The 25,366-nt window shown below is 45.0% G+C and overlaps 2 protein-coding genes across 2 annotated transcripts in view; one reads left to right on the plus strand and one right to left on the minus strand.

The window, feature by feature from the left end:
• The first annotated feature begins 198 nt into the window (after positions 1-198).
• Positions 199-10,819, plus strand: LOC128840991 (steroidogenic acute regulatory protein, mitochondrial-like). The gene is made up of 7 exons (XM_054035616.1): positions 199-205; positions 2,269-2,391; positions 3,740-3,885; positions 4,795-4,953; positions 7,629-7,813; positions 8,831-8,924; positions 10,718-10,819. The coding sequence occupies exons 1-7, from the start codon at positions 199-201 to the stop codon at positions 10,817-10,819; spliced, it is 816 nt and encodes a 271-aa protein (XP_053891591.1).
• A 2,148-nt stretch (positions 10,820-12,967) lies between these two features.
• ADAMTS14 (ADAM metallopeptidase with thrombospondin type 1 motif 14) overlaps positions 12,968-25,366 on the minus strand; it is a 105,589-nt gene continuing 93,190 nt past the window's right edge. Inside the window, exons 18-22 of the mRNA XM_054036265.1 lie at positions 24,388-24,520; positions 23,482-23,689; positions 22,271-22,400; positions 21,254-21,364; positions 12,968-18,947 (exon numbers count right to left, since the gene is read on the minus strand). Of these exons, the coding sequence (XP_053892240.1) occupies positions 18,319-18,947; positions 21,254-21,364; positions 22,271-22,400; positions 23,482-23,689; positions 24,388-24,520 (1,211 nt within the window). The 3' untranslated portion in view covers positions 12,968-18,318. The remainder of the gene's footprint in view (positions 18,948-21,253; positions 21,365-22,270; positions 22,401-23,481; positions 23,690-24,387; positions 24,521-25,366) is intronic.

The raw sequence follows: 25,366 nt of genomic DNA on the forward strand, positions 1-25,366 counted from the left end.
GGATGCTCCTCATTCCAGCTGCTTTCTAGAAGCATGGTCCATATCATCAGGTGTTGTCCTTCAAAATCACTATAAAGGCGTGCTTTAGTGCCACAGTCAGCTTTTGCACTGAATACAAGAGGCAGCAGACACCTCCACACCATGTTGTCAGCAACTTTCAAACTGTGCTGTGGGATCTCACAGGAGCACCTCCGAAAGATGACTGGTAAGCAGAACTCTCCTTGGTCTATAAAGCAGAGCATACAATGTACTGTAAATATATTCCTCCATGTAGTGTCAACCATGGAAAAGTGTTGTCCTCTGAATAACTGGTGTGATTCTACAGGACAACCACAATAAATCTCTATGTCCTGTACAGTGGACTCTCTCAGTCACACAGAAAATAGCATCAGTCACTACTCTATAGATAAAATATACTGTATATGTATGTATTTATATAGACATACACTCAGAGAGACACATTTATAAACAGTCTGACATGTATATAGTGCATATATTCCTATTTTGCTACATCATGTTTAGGAAGGGTCAGATTTTAATCTGTAAATGCTGCTAATTGTTCTTTCCCTTTATGCAAAAATAATGGCATAAAATGGGATCATTAATAATCAACATATATAGGGAGGGAAAGTTGAAAACACATGGAGCCAAATCCTTAGACCATTTGTATCAGCTGAGGATCTGACCCATAGGATATGTTGCATTGGTAGACAACAGGTACCTTCTTCGCTAGCAGACCCAACAACAAATCATTACATATTCTCATGGTCAAAAATAATGACTTGGTTCCTGAATCTATTACCTTCAGAATAAACAACAATGATTAGTATCCTGGAGAGGGACGGTAGTTCCTGCTAGTGCAAAAAAATCAACTTAGAAGTATTTGGAAATAAACATTGGCATCCACGGAAATTTATCATCAAAAATCAAATCCTTCCAAACCAAATTTTTGATGCCAGGGAACAATTCATTGTGATGCCCATGAACCAGATTTCCCCACAGCATGATGTTCCTTGCTGCACTGTTCTGCAGAGACACCCTGGTCTATGATACAGGGATCCTCTTTGCAGCAAGTCAAGTGCAGAGTATTACAGTAGGATGCAGGGAGAGGGTATGTTTTGAAGCAGATATTACTGATTTATAGCAGAGGTGCAGAACTGCAGTGAGACAGGGCTACAACGATGTGCAGCAGCTCAGTGAAATATGATGTAACATCCTGGGATAAAAGTGAATTGTGCTAAACATTTTATACTGTAGCTTTCTTTAATTTATGATTTGGACAGGAAAATGTTAGCGAAAACTGAAAACGGCAAACTCCCCTCATTCCTCCACTGGAATGTTTTTGACAGCCAAGGTCAAATGGAAGTTATGGGCTTGATGCAGGAATTACTGGACGAGTTTCTAAGGCCTGTGTTATGCAGGAGGCCAGATTATATTATCATAATGGCCTTAAATTCTAGGACTCTATGCCCGATTCTTTTCTGCAAGCTACGAGCAGTGTGATGTCATTAGAAATTTTCACCATACCACTTAAGTGTCCCTCATTTTGAGGGATGATACTATTTTAGTCCCCAAATTACCTACATTCCACACAAATTTGATGTCCCCTTACCTTTATTATTGAAAACCGTTTACATTAAACTAAAGTATAATAAGTACTGAGGTTATAAAAAGACCATTTACCCTGACGGAAGCAATCCCACAGCATCTGAAGTTTCCTATATGAATATTTGGTTCATGGTGCTTATTTTGGGCCATTATCACAAACTTGGCCTTGACAGTTCATGAGGCCAACACACACCTTACCGAGAGGAGTCCTGCTAGATCAGATTGAAAAATAGGAACATTTCTCGTGAAAATGTTTCTGTAAACTTTATCCCTGTTTGCATGAAAAATGTTGAAACTCATCACTTTTCTGTGAGGTAAAAAAAACTGAAACATTTTGGTCACCTCTACAGTTCCAGGCAATTTTCTGGCAGTTCACCAGATTCTTCCCTCTCCAAACAGTTGATTGCTACTCTACCATGGCTGGAAAAAACACCTGCCATGAGGCACGAGGGTTTTTTAATTTTATTTTCCAGCTAAAATAAACTACGGCATAAGGCAGTGAAGTGCCTTGCCCAAAAGCCATCCACAGTCATCCAGTGAGTGAGTGATTCTAATTAGTGTTATCTTTGCTCTCAGACCTTTGCCTCAATCTCCAGGCCAACCTGCCTCCGTACTGAATGTGATACATTTTAATAGCTGTCTATGTTTGTCCCCCTCTAGCTTTGAAGAGAATGGCTCTCTCAGCTATTGGGCATGACACAAGAGGACTCATGTCAAAAGGATCTTACTGCCTGTCTTCTACAGTTCCCGATTATATTCGGAGGATAATGTGGAAGGACCCTGGTAAGAGTTCTGTTTATCACAGATACTTGGATGTTGCACGTCCTAAGAAATCTCCCATAGGTGGTTCCTACTGCAGCTGGCACAGCCTCTGTGTGCTACCTGCAAACCCATGGATGGATGGATGTGTATTAAAAGACTGTTCTGAATGTGGCTGATCTATAACCAGAGGTAGTGCTATACTGCAGGGAGCACAGAATTAATGTTATTCTCATCACATGAGAGGTCTCAATACCTTGAATAATTCATAACCATCTCAGTATTGGCTAGATGCCAGAGTTTTGTAATAACCAATGGTATATTCATCCTGAGACTTGTAAGAGAGACAAAATGAACTCATCACAAAATGAAATCCAAAGACTTGTAGAAAAGGTTGAGTCCAGTCAACAGTGTTTTGTTATATCTAGACAGTGTTTTTAGGCCCATCTAATAATTACCTAAAGATTTGCAGATGGGAGCTACCTGTCCTGTTCTTTTGAACCATTGGTTGGAGAGGCAATGTGGTATATGTAATGCTACTAAATAGTCCCCATCTGCATTCAGTTTCTATCACATTACTGTTGGGAACTAGTTTTAAGTGCAATTTTTTGAAAATACTTTTCAGCAGGTCAGCACATAGCTAGTAACTGCCTCCTGCGAATGGCTTTGATTTTATTAAGCCCCATCTCTACTGACCAATACAACTATGGTCACTGAAAATGTTTTTATACCTTGCACTTAAAAACAGTTTCTTATAATGGTAAAAACTGTGATGTAGATGCAGGTGCCTATATGTCAACACTGGGCTTTTGAGAGCTATTGTCCAAGTGATGCTGTTGTAGAAGAGGCCTTTCATTTTGTTTTATACACGTGGTTTGATTTCAGGAAAATTTTGTTATAGTCTGTGGAATAATGCTAAGTGAAGTGACTGGGCCAATCAGCATATTGGCGATAGTTTATTTGGATATCAATGCTATTGCTTAAAAAGTCACCTGTTTAAATGGTTTTCTACTTTAAAGATATTTTATTCCGCAGTTGTGATGTCATGACCAGGACATCAATGATGGGAAAACTGACTTAAGTGGCTAGCTGGCAATGGGATGTTGCTCTGTACGTTACATTGGAGATGCCCCCCCCCCCCCCCAAGCAAAGAGTTCAGGTCTGGACTTCTCCAAAGTCAGAGAAGATTCAGATCTATCTTCTTACAGGCCTGGGCCTGAGCTGAGAGGCCCATCAGTGCACACCGTAATTCCACACACAACTCATAAAACAACAGATCCGTCATGTATCCTTATGAAAGGCCAGAGTATATAGGCAAAGTAGGGAGGCTTTGGAACATTCATGAACAAGTACTTTGCGCTTGCTCCTGTAGCTGCGGGTGAAAAACATGGCTCTGAAGTTAACTCCAGCTGGTTTTCAAACACGGAGCTTTCCTATGTGAATCAAGGAGAAGCCACCCTGCGTAGGGCTTTAGGGATACTGCAGCAGCAAGATGGCTGGCAGACAGAAACCTACCAGGTACAGTCCTTGCACTTGTTGCTTTTGTTACTCTAGTGGTCCAAAAAAGCTTTCAGGCTGAGAAAATCTTGGGGAATGGGGAAGGGCTAGGGCTAGATGGAATCAGTCTCGATCACTTCCTCTTATTATTGTTAATAACTATCTCTAGCAATGCCCTCCCCCACAGAGCTCCTTTCAAGACTAAAAGGCCAGTGTCAAAAGAGCAACAGCAAAATGTCTATCACATTTCCACCTGTCTGTGCATGGAAAGGACGATGGGTGAATTAGTGTGAGAGGCTAGAGGGGGTGACTGCCAGGGCACATGGTATGTGTGAAGATACAGAAAAGCAGGTAGATAACAGGAGTGCTTACAGGAAACCATTCTACATTATAGTCAATGTAAAAGGAAACAGGTGCAACTTCTGACAGACAATTGGCTAAGCACACGCACGAATATATTAAACAAATAGACAAGATGAAAAGGCTTTGAGGGGAAAACACAGTCAATCATAGTCCCAGAGAAGGTTCAGAATGTTTATGCTACAAAATTAACAGATACCAGCTCATGGCTGTGTTCTGGTTTTTGTTATTTATGTGTTTATATATTAAGATCTTTACTAGGATAGTTTCCTTTAGCTAGAAAGGAAACAGAAAGCACAGAATGAACCTCTGGTGGTGAATATTTTATAAATAAATAGTAGTGACATGATTTAAATATAATGACTTTCATCTATAAAACAAATAGTGATGAAAAAGGACCAAAATCATCTATTAGAAAGGCCCATTACATCAGTGAATGATTCAGTGCCCCGCAGTGGATGACCTGGCAGGGAGTGCAGGCAGGCTAACTGACATAGGCCTGGGTCCTGATGGCAGCAAACCTACATTCTTGTGGTCAGGATTACCCTGCCAGGTGTTCTTTCATCCCAGGGAAAAGGAGAGTTGGTGCTGAGTGCAGTTCTTCCCAGGCTCGGCAAAGTCTTCCGAATGGAGACAGTGCTGGACGTTCCAGTGGACCAGCTATACTATGAGCTGTTTGAGAAGCTGGAGCAAATGCCTGAGTGGAATCCTACCCTTAGTCGAGTCAAGGTAAATGGAGAGATGGGTCTGGATATTCTACAGCCTCCAGTTTCTCGTCTGCTACTGGTTTGCCTGCTCACAAATCTCTCCCAAAGCCTCCTGCAGTTATTTATTTACATTTATATAAATGCTCTCAGGACCCTTGACAGAACTGAAAACACAACCAAATTAAATACCCAAATATAGCTAAAGTGCAGCTGTGTCCTTCAGTATAACCCTCCAGCAGCAAGCCAGGCAATTCAGGAGCTCAAATCCTCAATTCCCTCTAAGTAATTCCCCATTTATGACAGCTTCCCACCGCCACTCCCCTCCATTTCCAATGCCTGGATACAGAGCTGAAGTTTGCTGCATGGCCTGAAGGTCAGCAGGCTGGGGCTATTTCAGACCCAGGGGAAGGGTGAATTCTAATGCCATGGGGACATTGTCAAGAACTCCCTGCCAGCAGCCCCTTTGTGTATTGTATATGCCAGTGGGGCTTCAACTCCAGCGCCTCTGCTGATCTCAGCTGTGACAGTATATCACAGGGAAAGAGGTGGTCTCTCCGATAGGTAGGACGTAAGCCATTTAGGGCTTTGTAGGTCAAAACCAACACTTCAAACCTTACTTAAAAACTCACAGACAGCCAATACTGATAGTGGAGCGCCAACAGAATATACTTGTGGTAAGATTCTCCACCTACCAACTAGATCTAGGATCACAGGAACCTATATAGGATCTTAGAAGAGAGAAATGTGTTGAATGTCAATGCCATTCCCTGAAAGGGCAGGATATAAACCCACAGACAAAACTGCACAGAAGGACTCAGGCTATTTAGAAGAAGTGGAGCCTATTACATACAACTATTGCACCTTGCTGAGAACACGGACATGAAACTAAATGCAGTAAAAGAGCAGGTGTTAAAGTGGGGCAGGGAGTTGTGATACACTAACATATATTTTAAGATTTACTTGAGAGTGTGAGCACTGGGGGGCTTTTTGTTTTGGATACAATATTCATCAAGAAAGAGGAAGTAAAACAATTCCCTTGGGCACCTGATTGTAGGAAACGTATATTGATCATTGTCCAATATATTAGTGACTGGCTCATGAGACCAAAGTTGGAACTCAGAACGGGAAGGTCATCCCCTCATTGTGTGATCAGCTGTTAGATATTTGCATTGGGTCACAGCAAACAGTAAACTGGAATCATTTCATTTTTATACAGAAACAAGCTGCTGCCTTTATGCCCCCATGCAGACATCAGTGTGCAGAGTTTCTTTATAAGACCATCAAGTTAAGGGACCATGAACTAATGCATAGATAATGCTAATTAACTGCGTGAAATGAATGTATGTGCTGAGTCATTTAATGAAATCCATGTAAATCACAAAGTTCACAAGTCAGATGTACAGCAGAAACCTATTGGAATGCTGACAGCTACTTGGATAATTAAACTGATTCTACAAAGATCTTTGAAGGGGTCTTCAGCAATAAAATAGAGAAACACACCTCCTTTCCCCACCCCAAAACCAACAGAGGGTTGGGTTCTGAGATGGGCCTTAATAGGAGGTCAAGTACCTAATCAGAAGTAAAGAAATAACTAGTCAGAGCAGAAGCAGCATTTTCCCATTGGCTAACAGACTAGATCTGACCATTCCTACCCTGGGATGTTTTCCCAGAAATGTTCTGATCTTCTTAGGACCCAAGACTGCTAGTGATGCTGCTGTACTGCAGGGGGGAACACAGCACTGGGAGTGGATTTTGAGTGCATTGCAGCTTAAAATTAAGTTTCTCTGCTTTGTTTTGATTTGGCCTCTTAATTCCTGCTCTCCTAAGTTTAGTAACTTGCTAGTCAGAGATCAATGTTTCCTCTGCTGCATTATAGCTCAGGGCACATCCCTGGCTAGCTCCCACGCAGGCTAGTAGAATCACACAGTATTTCCTAATCAGTACATTCTGTCTCTTTCAGCTTAGCTTCCACCCTAGTATTAGAAACACTCCCCACCTCTTTAAAGGAAGTGAAGTACCTAACCCATAAACTCTTGCTAGCTAATGACATTTCTTCTTAGGTCAACAGGACTAACCACTTCTTTCAGCCCTCACAGTCTATCACTCCTAATATTGGTTAACCCAAGTTCCTAGGAGCACATCCCCCTTATACTGTGCTGGGAGGATTACTTAATTATCCGCAGCTGGTCAAGCTCTCCCACCCTGCCAGTCCCTGCACTTAGCGCTTGCAGCTGTGGTCTTTCCTCTGCTGCGGAAGATAGTGTTAACCCCAACCCTGCCAACTCTGAGGACAGGTTGATACTTTCCCAGTCATTAAGCCTATATAGGCAAGGAAGGAACAAGTTCTAAATGGAGCATGAAATCCAGCCTTTGCTAGTGTATATATGCCTTGATCATAGCAGCTTTGGAAAAAGAGGGGGGATGGTTAGAACATTCCACCTCTACTACTCAAAGATGTACCAAGAATACATTTAAAGGTGGGTTTCCACAGCTATGGAAAGGTGCCAGCAAGGAGAACAAGCATTTGTTTTGCAAAACCATTAGTGCCTTTAAGGGAACAAAATGGCCAGCTGGTTCAAGGGCTGTTGCCACCCCCTATGCTTGTTTGGAAGGGGACTATGTTTTCCAGACTGTGGTTATTGCAGTTTCTAATCCAGTAGTTTCTATTCAGTTCTTTGGTTTGTGTTCTTGCTAAAGATCCTCCAAAGAATTGGGAAGGACACTCTGTTGACTCATGAGATCACTGCTCAGCGCCCTGGGAACCTCATTGGTCAAAGGGACTTTGTCAGCGTACGGCACTTCTGGAAGAAGGAGACAACTGTGTATCTGGTTGGCACTGCAACCCACTCCGAGTTCATGCCCATGCAAAAGGGGCAAGTCAGGTGAAGGCTCTGAATGTTAACAGGAATCTGTGCATGCATTATTTTAGCATGTGTGTTGTGCACTCAAAAGGTACATCTTCCCTATAGATGCTTGTGTGTGTGTGTGAGAGAGAGCATGAATGCACAATTTCAGTGGAATACAAATATGTTCAGCACAACACACATCTAGGCCCACATAGAAACCACTCTTCTGAACATATTAAAAATAAAATGTAGCAACTGCAAGGCAGGTAAGGCATTAAATAATTGAGTGTTTACGTTTTATTTTTAACAAGGCATCATTACAAGTGAAAATCCCAGCCCTCTTTTGGGCCCATCAAGTGCACAGATGGACACCAATATCAGTCTCTAATCAGGAGAAGATCTGAAACAGAATAAGGTGCAGCTCAGGAATGTGATGCCTTGGTAGAGGGGGCAGGACTGGAATGGTAGGGTCTGATGCAGATTTGGCCTGAGATGCATTAGATGGGCTGTATAGAGTGCTATGCCTGGTTTCTAGCCTGCATCGCTGGTACACTCCATTATGTTTATGAGCACTAAATTCACTTACAAAGTACAGGCCTGACCCTACAATAACATCTGCACAGGAATGCCCACGTGGCCACGCAGAGACACATTAGCTGCAGAGGTCTGACTGCATAGATGTCATGGAAGGACCGGGCCAAGGAATCTAAAATGAAATGTTACTAGTGAGGTGATGTCTATTAAGCTGAGAGCTGATACCTGTATAGTTCAATGGTTAGTCAAACTTCTTCCCCCAGGAAGAACTACTCATCTGTGGCATTATTATTAGACCTTAATAAATGTACTTTTAATCTATTTGTATTTAATTCATGCACAATTGGCTCAGTCCAATAAGAAGGGATGTCGTGGAGAGCTTGTAAGCAGGTTTCAATGTGAACAGATGTGCTAATCCAAACCTGAGGTAGCTGGGACTACTTTAGAGTCCAAGTCAGAAGGTTCAGTCGGTCTCTCATTGGAAAAAAGCTAAATTCCTTTTTCTCCCACAACCGCCAGGGCTGAGTCTGGGTTGAGCTGCATTGTTCTGCAACCGCTGGAGGGTGACCAACGTCAGACTCGCTTCACCTGGCTCCTGAGCATGGACCTCAAGGCAAGTTCATGCTGCCTTGCTAGGATATATGACCACTTTGCTCCTGGCACCTATGGGAGGCAGACTTGCAGTATGAGGAGGACTCTAAGGCAATGATCCTTTCTGGGAGCTGGGGAATGGATTGCTGTAAAATAATAGCGAGACACTAACTTCACGCTCCTTAGCATGGAGTGTTATCACATTAATACTGGTAGCTAGCCAGGCTGTTTATACTCTCAGGAGCCCCTGGGATGGGTGCATTCTCTTTTCCTTTGTTTCAGGGAAGGAACACATAGTACTCCTGGGGGAATTCTGCGCTACTGTGCATGTGCAGAATTTATGTTCCCTGCAGATTTCTTTGCTTCCCCGTCAGAAAGTCATTTTTCTGTGGGAAAGCAAAGGAAAGCCACAAGCACTCATGCAACCTTCCCCAGCAGTATGCTTCAGGTGCCCAGGGCAACTGGCAAAGAGGTAAATCGGTGTGGGGTAGGAGGCAGGACTGTGGAAAAGCCGGCTGGTGACTCCTACCCTGCACCGGGCTCAGCTGCTAGTCCCAGCTGGGCTGGGGAGGACAGGACTTCTTCCCCTGCACAGCATCCAGGGCTGGGTCAGACCCACCCCCAGATTTCTCCCCCAGCTGTAGAAAACTCCCCCCCCCCGCCTCCGCTTCCTGCACCCATTGTGCCTCAGGTGCAGGAGGACGGAGGGGGCTCACTGTACAGGGAGCTGCTTCCCCATCTGCCCAATCCCTGTGCATCCAGACCCCCCGATGAGCTTCACACCCCTGCACCCAGAACCCTCCCGATAAGCCCCACTCCCCCTGCACCTGGACCACCCCAATGAGCCACCCATACCCAGATCCCCACCCTTCTGAGCCCCAACTAACTACACCTGGATCCCCCCCACACTGAGCCCCGCTTCCCCTGCATCTGGACCCCCCATTGAGTCCCCCACACCCTCCTGCTGAGCTCTATCCCCCCACACCCAGACCCCCCACGCTGAGCCCCAACCACCTTCACCTGGATTCCCCTGCAGAGTCTCATTATCATTGCGCCTAGAACCCCCCAACAAGCCCCTGTGCATCTAGATCCCCCCCACACCTGGATTCCCCACTGAGCCACCTGCACCCAGATTGCCCCACACAGAACCCTCTCAACCCATACCTGGACCCCCCACACTAAGCCCCTCCACACTTGGATCCTGCCTTGCTAGCCTGCCTGCCAGCACACACCTGGTACAGAGGGGCAGGGCCCTGGGGTGTTTCTGGGGCAGGTCTGGTCCTTGCACTGTGTCAGGGTCAGGTGCAACCTCACTGCTGAGTCTGTGTCTGGGGGGAATCTATGCGCAGAATTTTTAATTTTTTTTTGGCACAGAATGCCCTCAGGAGTAAGCGATGTGCCGTGTGGGCAAGATTCACCCCTGTGCTGACACTGGGGCAGGGACCGAGAGGAGGCATCTTGCACCGCCATTATTCAGACTAGCTTTAATTGCTGAGCCACAGGATAACCTCAGGTCTCTGTCCTTGTCTCCTCTAGTCCAACCTTGTATGACTCCCAACCCGGGGGCTACTGCAGTGGGGGCACAAAGCTGACACAGCCAGTTCTGCACCTGCAAAGTGTCCCCCTCCCTCCGATCCACATGCCCCCCACCCCCACACTGCAGGTGCATTCCCCAGGAGGGACTCCAGGCTGCCAGACTCCTGAATTTACACCTACATGGATGGAGCCCTCTCTCCAAAACTGAACTGAGGCTGTCAAATTCGTTGCACTGACATCTTCAGACCCGCTTATTTAAAGATGTTTTGTTTTTTTAAGGGATGGATCCCCAAGTCCATTATCAACCGTGTCCTACCTCAGTCTCAAGCGGACTTTATCAGACACCTACGCCAGCACCTTTCCACCACAGCACAACCCTGAGCTTCTGGGAGGATAGACTCTCTCATAGCACAAGGCTGCCATAAAGGGAGGAGGAGGAGGAGGAGGATGCAGGAAACAAGGGCTAGGCCTGTGCCTTTCATGTTTACTTAAATGCTGCTACAGCCAAGGCGGCATTACAACTGGAGATCAGCTGAAAAGCAAAATTCTGATCCTGATGTCAAACACCCCAAAGCTTGGAGGGTGTTCAGCTGCGGCGCATGGGCTGCACCCACTGTAGGGCTAGGGCCTATAGGGATGGTTTGGGCTTCTCTCTACTTATGTCTTTCTCCACCACTTTTCTGCCCAGAGCTGGACTGGGCAGTGACCCCAGCAGCCAGCAACATACAAGTTGCGTTCCAGGTAGCGTGTAACACTAACAGGAGCTCAGTTAGTGGGCTGCTGTGCTGTGTTCGGAAGTGGGCGGATGTCATTGAAATAATCTCTGCTCATTAGCACGACATTAGCCCAAATGACAAGGCACTTGCCTAGTCTAAGGATTACCCCAAACTGTGAGCTCACCATTTCCTGTACTAGAACAGTAATATGGTGTCTGGCTCCCTCCAGTGGTATGTCACCTCCTACCAGAGGACCTACAAGGTATTTTATACTTTTTCATATTGACTTCTGTTTGACATTTATGAAGCAGAGTTTCTTTCTTTGCTTTAGTCTGTTGTCAGTTTCATCTGACATTGAAAACTTGGGTGGTGTTCTTTGGCTTGAACTGCTCAGTCACCTTTTCTTTAGAAAGTCTAAACTGATTTTTATTTTTCTCTAATTTGATGGTACCAGATATAAAGAGAGAAGCTTCAGTCCCCAGAGCCGTAGGCCCTGTCTTGATTGGCAGAAAGGGTGTGTTTTTCAAACATGTTAGCCGGTGTCTTGATGGAGCTTTCCAGTCTTATTAAGCTAACGCATTTGAAGCCAGGTTAGCAGGCTATGCGGTAACCAAGGATGTAGCCTAGGTAAAAACAGGGCCAGGTAACATGGCTTCAAATGTTTGAGCCTAGGTCTTGATGGGGCTCTCCAATCATGTTAAGCAAAGTTAAATGAGGTAACACGCTTTTTGTCCATCAAGGCAGAGCCCTGATAATTAAACTATACAGAGAACAGGAATGGAATTGCAGTGAGTTACAAATACACTTGGATTCCATCCAGGGATTCCAGTAACATTCTAATGTGTGAGTAGAGGTCATGATCTGTCCATGAGATGGGATTTCCTGGTGGTTGCATTGCTACACATTTATAACTAGGATAAACCATACTTACTACTCCAAATTTGTAGCTTAAAACCACTGGGAGCAATTTCTCTGGCCCTTTAACTAGCATGGCCTTCTTAGAAATGGGATGTTTGTTTGAATGAATCCATCCCCATTTTGCTCACCGAACAGATGGCCGCATGTCTCACTGCACAGAAACTATGAAACATAATTAAAACCAAACACTGCAATAGTGGGTCAGACTGCATGAACCAAGCAGGCTTGTCTGGTTTTTATGAAATGTAGTTATTGCAGCCGTTTCAGTGTGCTTGCTAATTTATAAGTGCATGTGTTTGTGTGTTTCTTGGGCCACTCTCATTTACTGAATAGAAACACTGCCAAAATGTCTCTAAGCTTTCATGGGACCCAGCCAGGTGTGTGTCTGTACGGGATTTGTTGAAGTTAAATAAAGAAATGAAATACTGTTCTTCTTAAAGCCTGAATTAACTGATACTGCCTCTGATTTACACCCCAGCCAGAGAGGTGAACTGGAGGTGGAGAAAGGGTTATTGAACACAGTCCCCTAATGATAGAAATATGGACAAAGCTCATGCTTTGGCTGTTACACTCCACTAATCCAGACTCAGTAGTACTGCGTACTCACTTTAAACAGGTGCAAGGCAGTGAAGATGAGGCCCATGCAAGGGCCTCAAAGTGCACTACAAACTAATGCAATGGGCCTCTGCACTTGGCATTCTACTTCGTCTAATGATGGGACTTTTCCCATCACTTTTATAATCTTCCTCCCTGTATCATTCTTCCTGAACCCAGAATGAAATCTACTGCCTGCCCATTCCTTCTCTCTTGCATAACGTGAAGAGATACACAATCTGGGACTACTGCCCAGGACCCCTGCTACTGCTCAATCCACTTCTCAATAACCACACACAGGTTGCATTATTCACATGGTATATTTCCCCCACTGCCCTCAAAAATAAACCAACAGAAAAAGGTGAGGGCATTGAGTGGATTTTTTACATTAAGAGTTTCAAAAAAAACCCAACAACAAAATTAATAAATATTAAAAAGCTCTGAATCTTATATGTACAAAACTTTATACATCATAACACTGGATAAGGTTACATCACAGGAATGATTTGACATGTTCATCGGCCAAGGAGGAGATAGGAAATCACCCCAAGTCCCAGCTCCACTCACCCTGTTAGGTATCGGCTAACATACAATCTTATTGTGGGTGGGAGTGGCAGAGGTGGGGGGGAGACAAATCTTCACTACTGTGGGATGGAGAGATTGGTGATGTGACTTGCCCCATACACATAGTGTCATTAGCTGGTGTGACACTGGTACATCCCTGTGCAAGACCTTAAACTGCACTTCCTTCATATACATTTGAATCTCACTGTTGTGCCCAGCTCTGGTGGTGACTAGTGTTTTCTCTGGTTTGCAAAACACATATGTATTAGGACTTCACCAACATCAAACAAATGCCCAACTCACTATAGATCAGTCTACACTGAGCAAGAAAACCATTTTAGGGACATCAATCGCATCAACTGGTTTGTTGTGTTGCTTGTCCTTGCAACATTAATACTTTTGCAGAACTCTCTTGGTACATCCACACACAATCTTACAACCACTGTTGTACCCAGGGCTGCTGAGAGCAGGTTCGGGCCCCGGTGAAAAAATTTTTTCAGGCCCCCCCAGCAAGGGCGGACCGGATAAACAGGGCCAACAAAGGGGGGGGGAAAGCCGGTCCCCCTTCCTGACTGCCGGGCCCCGGTAATTTGTACCGACTTCCCCCACCTCTCGTCGGTCCTGGTTGTACCAATGTGTTCCAGGATCCTTGAAGCACCATCCTATAGTTGCAGGGAGTGAGGGCTTTGGAGTAATTTCCCAATCTGACACACTGCACTGTGGAACATAGGCGGCAGAAATGGGTGTACTGGTGTAGCTGCTAAGCTTATTTGCTTCAGGGGGAAAAAGCTGAAGAACTGCCTATGTTCATCTTAATCCCATTGAGTTGCCACAGAACTAGCAGAAGAGATGCATGTTACCATCTCCACCAGGCAACAGTTCCTTCCTCTCAGCTTTTCCCTGTGGATTCAAAGTAAATGTCGTAGCAGATGTAGCCTACAAGTCGCTAGTTCACGTTACGACTTTGGAGCTGATGCAGTGAGTCATCACAATTACGTACTATGTTTTAGTGCATAATTTATATTAATTATGTGCTAAGTTTATGTGTCAAACCTGACCCCTGAAATCAGGGCTCAGTTTGACTCCACATGTGACAGGTTTCCAGACCTTAGCCACGCTGGTGCACTGGGAGTAGTTGTTGGTGAGATGGAGAATGGTTCCTACCCCACCCCAAACTCTCCAGGGGCTGGGGCTGAAGTGGAGCTGCTGGTATTCTGGCACTCAAACCTGCTCACAATACTGATCAGGGATGACCACTGGCTACAGACAGTAATTGTGGAGGATGCTGCAGTATTTCCTAACCCGTTCCTCCCAGTGGGTGTTGCCATCAAGGTAATGTACCTTGGTGGGAGCTGTAAGCTTCAGGTGAGAGACTTAGAAAAGAATGCTCTTTAAAGAGTAAACAACATACAAAATGAAGCATTATCTTTGGCATAATAAATAAACACTGACACTCAAGCACTCCCTTAAAAAGTTCATAATGATATTTCAATCAGAGAAACAAGCCACTAATGTTGTGTGCAGTTTGCAGTAAGAAGTCGTCTAAGGGCCAGATTCTGATTTGTTACACCCATGTAAGTCTGGAGTAACTCCATTAAAATCAATGAGGTTACTCCAGATTTACATTGGTGAAGCTCTTGCCAGAATTGGGCCCAAGGTCTGCAGCAAACCTATGAAAGGGTCCATGATGGTTCCAGAAATCTGCATGCCTCTATCACAGACATCCTGTTACTGCCTTTCCTTACATGTGTTGTTAGTTTTAAGAATGCTTGTTTGTTACATTTTGGTAAGGGGTCTGCGATGGTCTGACATGAAATTGCACTAGCTACCTGGATTAAGGTTTCTGCTTTCACTAGACCCGTTTTATACACCAGTATATCTCAGGGCTGGGAAAGTGTCTCGGAGGGACAATAGGGTCACAAGCAGTTTGCATTCAGGGATTGGTTGATCTGATCTCCAACAGCTTCAAATTCCTTACAACAGAAACTAACCAGCTGCAACAGACCAGGCAGGTATTATTGATACAGCATGCACAGTGTACCAACTAGGCACTCTGTCCATGGCTTCCTTTTCTTGGGCTAAATCTCCAGCACTACACTGGCCTTTAAATACTTAATGTAGCCTTCAGAAGCATATAGCTGGGACTCTGAGTTCCATGCCTACCAGTGACCTCACGCAGGCCCAAAACATGTGGGCACTCCAGCCCTGTCTCAGATTCAGAGAGATAGTTCCCTACCCATCTTGTCAGCCACATGTGAGGGTGCAGAGAGTCACTACCAACCCAGACACTCAGCATTTTTTGCCCTTGGCTAAAATGTCACAGCAAGCCTTCCAATGCAGAAGGTAAAAAACAGAAAAATGTAAGAGGCAGTAAAGAAAGAACGAACCATTTTTCACTACTCCCCATTCCTGCCAAAAGGCCCCAAAGGATTTCACTAGTTTAACAAATTATTGGGTTTTTTTGAGCATTTCTACCCCTTTTGTCACTTTGGTATATATACACTTCATTCATACTATAGAGCCCTTCTTCTTGCAAACACATAATTTAAAATTAAAGCCTTAAAAGCACTAACCAACAATATATGCGTATGGACTGGATTACACCTTGTTATGGGTTGAGTTAAAACCTCACTGAAACTGACATACGAATGTGACTTCCACTTAAAATAGCTGAGAGACATTTAAGGGACCACACTTAAAACAAGGCCTAACAGAGCCCACCCAGGAGTTTTGGATTGTGTAGGTGGAGGGGGAGAGAACACCCAGAAACTGAAGACAGACAAGAACAGAGAGGCAGGCAAAAAGCAAGAAAGCCAAGCAATAGCCTGTGAGCACAGTGTGACCCTGGACAAAACTAGTGGGAAAAAAACTTTTGGGCCTGTTGGCTAAAGAGGCTTGGGGCAGTAAGCTAAGGAAATGCTCCTTTTGTTCTGGATTCCTCCTGCAATCAGAGAAACAGGGCTTTGCACATTCCTTGTAAATAAACAAGATTGCAGCAAAGAAAATATCAGACTCCATCGATTGTTACTTCCAGCTGGAACATCCCAAGGCCCTGAAATTTGACTAGCTGCTCGGGTCAAAAAAGGGCAACAATATCTTTCTCTTTACACCATCCATCTGAGTCAAGTGAGCGTCCTCGTCTCTGACACAAAAGGAAGATTATCTAGGACCCACCCCTTCAGAATGCTGGGCACCTCCTATAAAGGGCTGGACTTCCTCAGCAGCCAAGTCAAGACGAGGTCTGGACTCAGCCCTTCACACGAGGCATGAGGTGGATCTGACGCTTACTGAGCTCTGAACACTCCTTAACTCCATGAGGCTTGCAGTCTAGATACTGAGGGCATGCTGCAAATCAGCTGACCCACATTCTTTCCTGCACCGGTGACAACTACAGGGGCACAATCCTGCTCCCACTGAAGACAGCAGGGAATTTTGCCACTGATTTCAGTGGGAGCAAAAGCAAGCCCACAATAAGCACAAATGTCAGAAAAATGTATTTTTGAGAACGGATTTGCAGCCGGACTCATGACTCAACATCCGTCTGCCAAGCCAGGCCTGGCTTTCAAACCCACCTACTATTTTAGCAATTTTGCCTACCTTATTCTCATTTGCAATGATCACCTGCCTTTGCCCGAACTATTGTCTTGTCTTATTTGTGTCCATCTTGTCCAGATTAGGCCTGGCTCCTGCAAAGCACCGAACACCAGCTGCAATCTTCTGAGAGCCCTCAACTCCCACTGAAGTCAGCCCTTTCAGGAGATGTTCAGCACCTTGCTTGACTGGGCTCAATCCTGCTCATGGGAGTTTTGCCATTGACTTCAGTGGGAGCAGGAATAGAGTCAGACTAGATGGGTATGTCCACACTGCAATTAAACACCAGTGGCTGGCCCATGTCATCTGACTGGGGCTCACAGGGCTCAGGCCACAGGGCTGTCTAACTGCAGTGTAGATGTTTATGCTTGGGATGGAACCCGGGCTCTGGGACCCTCCCCACTCACGGGGTCTCAGCAGGAATCAAAACAGCACCTTACAGAACAGTTTTAGAGGACAAGCACATACCCCCACAGCCAAAATTTCAAACGAAGAGATGTGCATTGTCGATCCACATGTTGCTAACCAACTGTTCTACGCAGGGGCTGCTCTCCTCAGGACCTTCAGGGCAACATACTTCTTTCACAAACACAGGAATTTGCAACATATTTATGTATTGAATTCCCTCATTTTCTCTGCAGTTAATGCCACACTTCTTCCCCCATTTCTGCCTCTTTCTCTGGTGACTGACCTTGTCATTGCCTCACTACATAGAGCCTCCAGACACAAACACCGGCTGCCAGCCTTGAAAGGACACCCTACGCAGCTGGAGACAGGTTGTGAGCACAGTGCAGTTCAATGACACCCCCCCTCCCCCAAAGAAGCCAAACACCCCTGCCATGTACCATCCCTCTCCCAGTTGGGTCAGGACACTGACAGCTCCGCTCCTGACCCAGCTTTTGAAACTGGGTCTCCCCATCCACACGTATAGAGTACAAGTCCATCTGGCCTACTGTTCCCCTGCCCCTTGCTCTGCTCTTCGCTGAGGTTAAGAATAGAAAATCTATTTGCAGCACCATTTCCAACAGGATTTCAGAATCCACTGTGATCCTTGCCACATGGATAACAGCAGCAGTTGAGTGAGGACTGAGCTGAGGGTCAAAGGTCCTTTCAGTTGAGTTTTGTTTTATTGCTTGAAAAATCTCTTTGTAGCACCTTGGAAGGAAATGCCCGATTGATTCAAGCCACTCTCTGAGGTAACCAGGCGTGGTGTACACAAGCTGTGCGTGCTCAGCCACTGTTTGGGGTTCATTTGCAATCCAGTGGCCAGTGCTGTTTCTTCCTTTTGTTTCTTCCTTTGATTTGATCTTTTTTTTTGTTATTCCAATAAAGAATTAAAAAGTGACACTGCTGAAAAGTCATAAAAATGAAGCCGTTTTTTCGGTAGCCTTCTGTTTGGTTTTTAAATCTGTGTCTCATCCGTTTCCGAAAGTGGCTCGGAAACTTGGCTGCTCTGCCCATGTAAACCGTCGACAAGAGAGACATTGGGAAAACGTTTCATGTCACAACAGGGGAGGAGGCCCTGAGACTATTCCCCAGCTGCTCGGATCCCGTACTATGCCTTCTCCGTCGTGCTACGCCCTGGGAGGGGACAGAGGAATTGCTTTCGCTGTGTGCACCGGCAGGTTTGTTCAAGGCGGGAGAGAACCATCGAAAGGCAGTGCTGCCCCAGAGTTCTCCAGAACTCGGCCCTGCTGCAGCCTGCCGGCTAGGAGGTAGTGGTCTTGAGGGGTCAACTTTTGAAGTATCGTCGACTGGAGTGCCCCGAGACTGGGTCGCAGCATTAGCCCAAGAGGTTCCATGGGCAGCTGAACCTTCCGTGCTGGGCAGCTGGGCATGACCAGCTTGGGATGCATCTGTCTCTTTGGCAGCTGTGCTTTGTATCCTATGTGGGCGGTGCCGGGCAGTGGGATGAAAGGGCAGTGGTGTGACTGGGCTGGGAAAGAAAGCACCCTCGTGAGTTCCAGTCTCTGATGCACCTTGGTCTACACTGGGCGGCACGCTGGTGGTGGAGACCTTTTTGCCACAGGACTCACAACAGAGTTTGTTGTAGCCAGGGATGGAGCAGTAGCGAGCCAGAACTTCCATCTGGCAGAATATGGACTTGTCCCCAAGGCAAGGCTCTTCTGTGACAAAAACATTTATAAAGAAGCTAGTGAGTATAACCAGGATGTACAATAATAATGTGCATGAAATACGATCCAAAATCACTGCTTACATGGGTTTAAAATTATCCCATAAAGCTGCTGTCAGAGTAAAATGCCATATTACACTTGGTGTTACATCATGTTTAGCATTGGTCAAATTTCAAATTCAAGGTTTGGTTTAAGCATTGAAAACGGTGAACTCTCCAGTGACCCTCTCTGATCTGTACATCTTGACTTTCTGGTTTCAGGCATGTTGGAAGCACTCAGCTCCTCAGAGGAAAGGTGTAACAGAAGTACCAAAATATTATTAATTATTAATTATTATTATTAATAATAATATTAGAAAAACTGTGCATACCAAAGGTACAGCTTGCTTCTCTGCAGTATTTTGGTACTCCCACTTCCTAACAAAATCAAGACGTGCAAAGATTCACAAATGTTTTCTTAAATGAACCAAAATGGTGAAATGTTTGGCTGAGGGGATTAGCAAAAGGATGTAGGACCTTTCACCTTTCGGAGACCAGTTCAAATAAGGCAGGCATTTCAGAGGGAGTTTACAGACTCCAGATGCAGCCTTATAAACATTGCTACAATTGTCACTACAAACCAACATAACCGAATGACTCCATTGTTTTAATTTTACTAGATGATGTTAGCGTTGAGTGGTAGGTGCAGGAGTCACATTGCTGCTGGAGACATCCACCCACCCACAGGACAGAAGAAGTAAAATCAACAGCAGTGGAAGCTCCTCCATGCCATTAGGCCTCAATGCTGCTGAGGAAGAATCATCTTTAGGGATGAGAGGCTAATTAAAGACTCCAGGCTCATTTAGGGCCTGATGCAAAGCCCAGTGAAATCAATGGAAGGCATTCCAAGGGCTTTGGATCAGACCCTTAATCCTTCTCATGTCTACTTCTTTGGAGCTCTGATACAGCAAGGTACCTAAGAACATGCATAATTTTTAGCATACATCCCATTGACTTGAATGGAATTACTCTGTATGCATGTGTTAAAATGCCTTGCTGAACTGGGGCCTGGGACAGGGAATTTGTCTTCTTCACATCTAGACAAGAATCTGGCATACTTTTGGCAGTAACAGATAAAAATGACAAGAAAGTCATTTGTTAGAATCATGTTGTGATGTTGACATTTGCCCACTAATAGAATGGGACTATCAGCTTAATCCAGAGAGGCCATCAAATGATAACAACTTCCTGTCACTACCTCCCTATGTCAGATTTGAAATAACTTAAAAGTTACAAATTCCCTGTCCATGTAGCTATCCAGTTTCCTAACACAACACAAGAACTCTAAGATTAGGAAAAGGCCATCTGACCCAACGTATCACTGCTCTTTGTACCACCACAAAAGTAATGACATTAAAAAATAATGACAATATTTACAAGGGAATTCACTGGCCAAAAAATATTGGGGTTTGTGCGTGCGTGTGTGTGTAAGGTAACTCCCTTCTCTTCATGTGCCAATATATATTTATGCCTGTATCTGTAATTTTCACTCCATGCATCTGAAGAAGTGGGTTCTTTACCCAGGAAAGCTTATGCCCAAATAAATCTCTTATTCTTTAAGGTGCCACCAGACTCCTCATTGTTTTTGTGGATACAGACTAACACGGATACCCCTCTGATACTAGGAAAATCCTTGCAACTGTATATCAAGGGCCACTAGATGGCAGCCTAATTTAAGGGTTAGATACAAAAGTGAAACAGACTTGTTTAATTGTCAAGGGAAAGACTCAGAAGAGAGTTTGGGTCGGTCTCCAACTGCAAAACCCACAGAAGGGAGCAGGGAGGGTGGCAGGGGAAGAAATGGGGAAGGTAACCTATAACACTTGAACAGAGTGCCGCAAAGGTCTGGTTTCTGAACAGGCAGCTCAGGTAAGTGCTGAATGCTGACTGTAGGGAAGGACAAAGAACAGTGTTAGTGGTCTAACTTCAATCTCACTAAGCATGAAATAGGGAGGTGGTGGGGCACTTCCCAGCACACCCATCTTAGCACAGTAGCATTTGACAACTTCAGATTGCAATCAAGCTAAGCTTGTATTTTCCTCTGGTGTCCATTATGGGGCATTAATCTTTTGATCTCCCTTTGAGAAAGGTCTCCACTAGCCTTCAAAAAATGGTGTCCTCCATTAAGTTATTTCCACTTCAGTCACAGAAGAAGAAGAGGGTGGCTTGTAAACATTTAATAGCAGAATCTCTTCCTGAGTAGTGCAGGTAAAGAGACTTCTGCTCCAAGAGACAAACTTAGGAAGAGGGAAAACTTACTTGAAGATATCTTGTTAACAGGATTTTTGGGCCCATCCTGGGGTACCCACTGTACTTTCGGAGTCACATGATCACTGGTGTCTGCCTTTGCTGCAATACTTGGTAGCTTTCCTGTAGGTAGATCAAGGCCAGAAGGTTTAGGCATAAAGATTAGCCCAACAGAGGCATTTCCAAAAGAATTTGAGAGTAGGTATGGTGGGGAGGGTTCCTTGCACTAGCCCTTGTCTTCTAGAGACACACATCAAGATTTTTTAAAGTAACAAGGGTTTTGGGGTGCCTCAATTTTTGGGTGTGCAACCTGAGCCACCTTAAAAAGGGACCTGATTTTCTGAGAGCAGGTGCCCAGCTTTCTGAAAATTAGGCCCCTGTAAGGAATCTTAGATTGGGCATCCAAAACTGAGGCATCCAAAACCACTGTTAAAAATCTTGGTTGGCCAAGGATTAAAATAAATTTGATGGTCTCACCTTTATCATCAATTATTTACACATCGCAACACCATCAGAAAATTTTACATGATCTCTGGTCCTAAAGAAAGGACGAAGACTGGAAAGGCCAGGAGTGCTGTACATTTCCGTAATGTCAGTCTTGTCTGTTAACGTTTTTCCCTGCTGGTCCTCAAGGTCACTTCAGCTGTGTTGCCATTGTGTCATTAGCATTCCCCTGAAGCTGATGGAACATCAGGGCTTACTGACTAGTACAGTTAGCAGCACAGCGCAGGTACTCTACCAAGACAGTAACAGCGGCTGTTTTAAATTTAAGAGAATGGGAATATGTGAATACCTGTATCTAGGGAAATGAATTTTCAGGAACAATCTGAATCCTTAACTTATATCTTGTAACACCTTCTTCTGCTCCTTGGCATGTAAACTACATCACCTTCCATAGCCTTACACATCAGTAGAATAGATCTACATGCAAAGGAGTCCAACTTGTACCACATCACTGACCGTTTCTCAGTTTGATTCCATGACTGACTCTAGGAGAGTCTGCTCCAGTGACATTTCAGCTCCTCTCACCTGGGCACGCTGCCATTTTGCAGACTTGGACAGTCTCTGGTTTCTCATCTTCACATTGCCCAATGCTATTGTCACTGGCCTTGCACACCACCTGGCGCTGCTGGATGCCTTCTCCACAGCTGACTGAGCACTGTGTCAAATCACCAAGGAGAGGAAAAAATACACCTATCAGTGCCGGGGAGGAAAAGCAAGGATGGAGACACCGAAATGCACCTCATGCTACAAACAAGGGGCTTCAAAAAGAACTCTGTGTGTGTGTGTGTGTGCACATGTGCAAGACTATGTATATAAACACACACAAATTAGTATTCAGACCAATGGACAGAGATCTCCCTGGCTTTGGTGAAATTTGTCCCCTTGGCTGGATACTGCTTAACCTTCCAACTAAGAATGACTTTCATCTCTATATCATAAAGGTACTTCTGGAGATGAAAGGTTTGGCTTCTCAAATTCACTGAAGTGAATTACATACCAAGCATTTCCCCCTAGGTTTGATACCACTGGTCACCCATTACAAGCGCCCCCGCAAATCCCCCATCCTTACTCTGCTACCGATGACTTAACTTTCTTCTGGGCTGGACAGAGGCATTACCATGCCCACATATACACACCCCTGTCTGCTTCTAAAAGGACTACATGGAAAGCTACTTTTCTCTTGTCTTCCTACAAACCCAAACAATAATGTCACCAGCCGTCTATGTCATTATCTAGTTCATTATAGAATTCATTTGCTATCTAGGTGATTTACATTAACCCACAGCAAATGTGTTCCTCCCACAGGCCTTGTCCTCTAGGGCCTGATCTAAAGCCCAAGGAATTCAATGGAAATCTTTCCATTGACTTCACTGGGCTTTGGATCAGGCACTTAGAGTGAAATATATCTCTGGATAATGTTACACTGTGTGTGCTGTATAAAAATATCCTCCTGACTGAGAAAACGCTCTCAGCTCCCACCAGAATAAGGGAGGTTTCATTGCTAACCCCCAGCTACTCAGCATGGCCACTGGCCACCAATCACCCAAGATTGGTGAATTTTCCATAGTAGTGAAGCAGGTTCTTTTGCAAGCCAGCAGGCTCCTGAGATGTATGATGATCATGCTTTCTGGAGTTTTTGAATCAGGTAGCAACCAATTAAAGATCTGCACATCTATGGAATAAAAGCTTTACTATGTCCCAACATCGTATGCATTGCAGAACCTGGGCTCACGCACCTGGGACCAGGCACCTGTCCTCCATTGGGCTGGACAGGGCAAGCGGCTGCAGGGCCTGCGTGTGTCCGGTCGATCTCCTGTGCAGTATTTCGTGTGTACCGTCCGGTTTGTGCCATTCAGGAGGTGCTGGACACACTGCACCACCCTTATCTGAACTCCTAGCTTGCCACAGGACTTGCTGCAGGCTCCCCATTCCTCTGCCATCCAGCTGAATCATTAAAATACAGCACTGTCAACAGGTTGAGGGGGAGAATATTTGGACTTTTTCAGATTCTGATTGGCTTATCTTTCTGGAGCTTTGAGATCACAGATTGAGAGTCCTTGGAAGAGATGTGGAGCTCATATTCCTAGCTGTAGCATAGTCTTCAGATTAAGGAGCAAATCCTCAGCAGGTGTCAACCAGGATAACTTCACTGAACTCAGTGGAGCTACTTGATTTACAGAAGCAGAGAACCTGTCTCTCTGAGCCTTACAGTTGGGTTTTGTGCTGATCTAATGTGTTGGACTCCAGTAGACCAAACAATGGCAAGTTTGTCTTGGTCCCTCTATGACAGCCTGCATAACCCATTAGGAATGGTTATGCCTTCCATAACTTAAATCATTGTCAGTTCCCTCACATGTGTCCCTGCCTTATTTGGACAGTACTGGGTCACCAAGATTTTATCCTTTTGTACTTTTCAGGATGGGGATGGGATGGGGGGGGGGATTTAAAAGAAAACAACTTACCCTTTGCAATATTTGGCTCCCTCCACCTCTTTGACTTGGGAGGGAGGGGGGAGAAAGGCTGCCTCATGCTAGCTCTTGCACCAACGCCAATAATGAAAATGACCAGAGCCTCCTGCCTTAACCCGGAGCACATTCATGCAGGCACAGCAGAGTGTCATGATTGTAGGGGGGAGAACTCACGCTGGCTGGGAGCACTCCTGCGGGTTACATCGCCTCCGGATAGGCTTGGGTTTCTTGCCATTATCACAGAAGTTCCGATGCACCATCCGGTTATCGCTTTTCCTCCGACAGCCATACTTGGTGTACTGGATGCCTGAAGGAACCACAGAAAGAAAAAGACACAGGGAGTAAAGGAATCACCAGTATACACACAACTTGGTTTGGAACTCCACCTTGATGACCGTTAGCTGGATACCCCTAACTAGCTCGTCTTGCTTTTCTGCTATGACTTTGCACTCCAACTATGGAGTTCAGCATGTCATACAAGGGGCCATAATGCAGCCAGACAATACTTCCTCTAGACTGTACACACACAAACACACAAAGGCATCAAATATATTTGCAGTCAACAAGGAGGTGGTGGTGAGATATTGCTACTCAAGTCTGGAATACCCCAGTCATTCCCAGCTTCCTGCCTGACCCATATGGTTGCTGGCTGCTATGTAGCCAATGGGAAATGCCATTTCACCTCTGCAAAACTAGGACCAGATTCCAGACTGCATCCTGATTGCATCCAAGTTCTGCTCAGACACAGGGTGAGTGTACAAGGGAGTAGCTCTAATTCAGGCCACTGCCATAAGGTCCCTCAGGGATCACAAAGTGAACTTAGCAGATGAGCCCCTGAGCTCTGGTGCATTTTGTGGCTATTGAAAAGAGTTTGATGGGCCTTACTTTGGAGCTTACTTCCCCTGATGGAAAAGAAAAGAATCCACATCACAAGAGAGCCCCAAAATGTTGTTAGAATTTGGCACACTGGTCACATTTGCTTGGAAAAAGACCAGGTCTGGGCTAAGCTAGCCTGAAGCATGAGCTTCCATTCACTCTTCTAGAGGGTGATCCCTTCATGTCAGGATTGTGTTAATTGGTGGAGCACGTATAAGAGAAGGTCATATTGCAGCAGCTTGTAGCTAAAACAAGGACTTCAGTTCCATCTCTGCCT

This window comes from Malaclemys terrapin, chromosome 7 (assembly GCF_027887155.1).
Source record: "Malaclemys terrapin pileata isolate rMalTer1 chromosome 7, rMalTer1.hap1, whole genome shotgun sequence".
Taxonomy (NCBI): domain Eukaryota; kingdom Metazoa; phylum Chordata; order Testudines; family Emydidae; genus Malaclemys; species Malaclemys terrapin.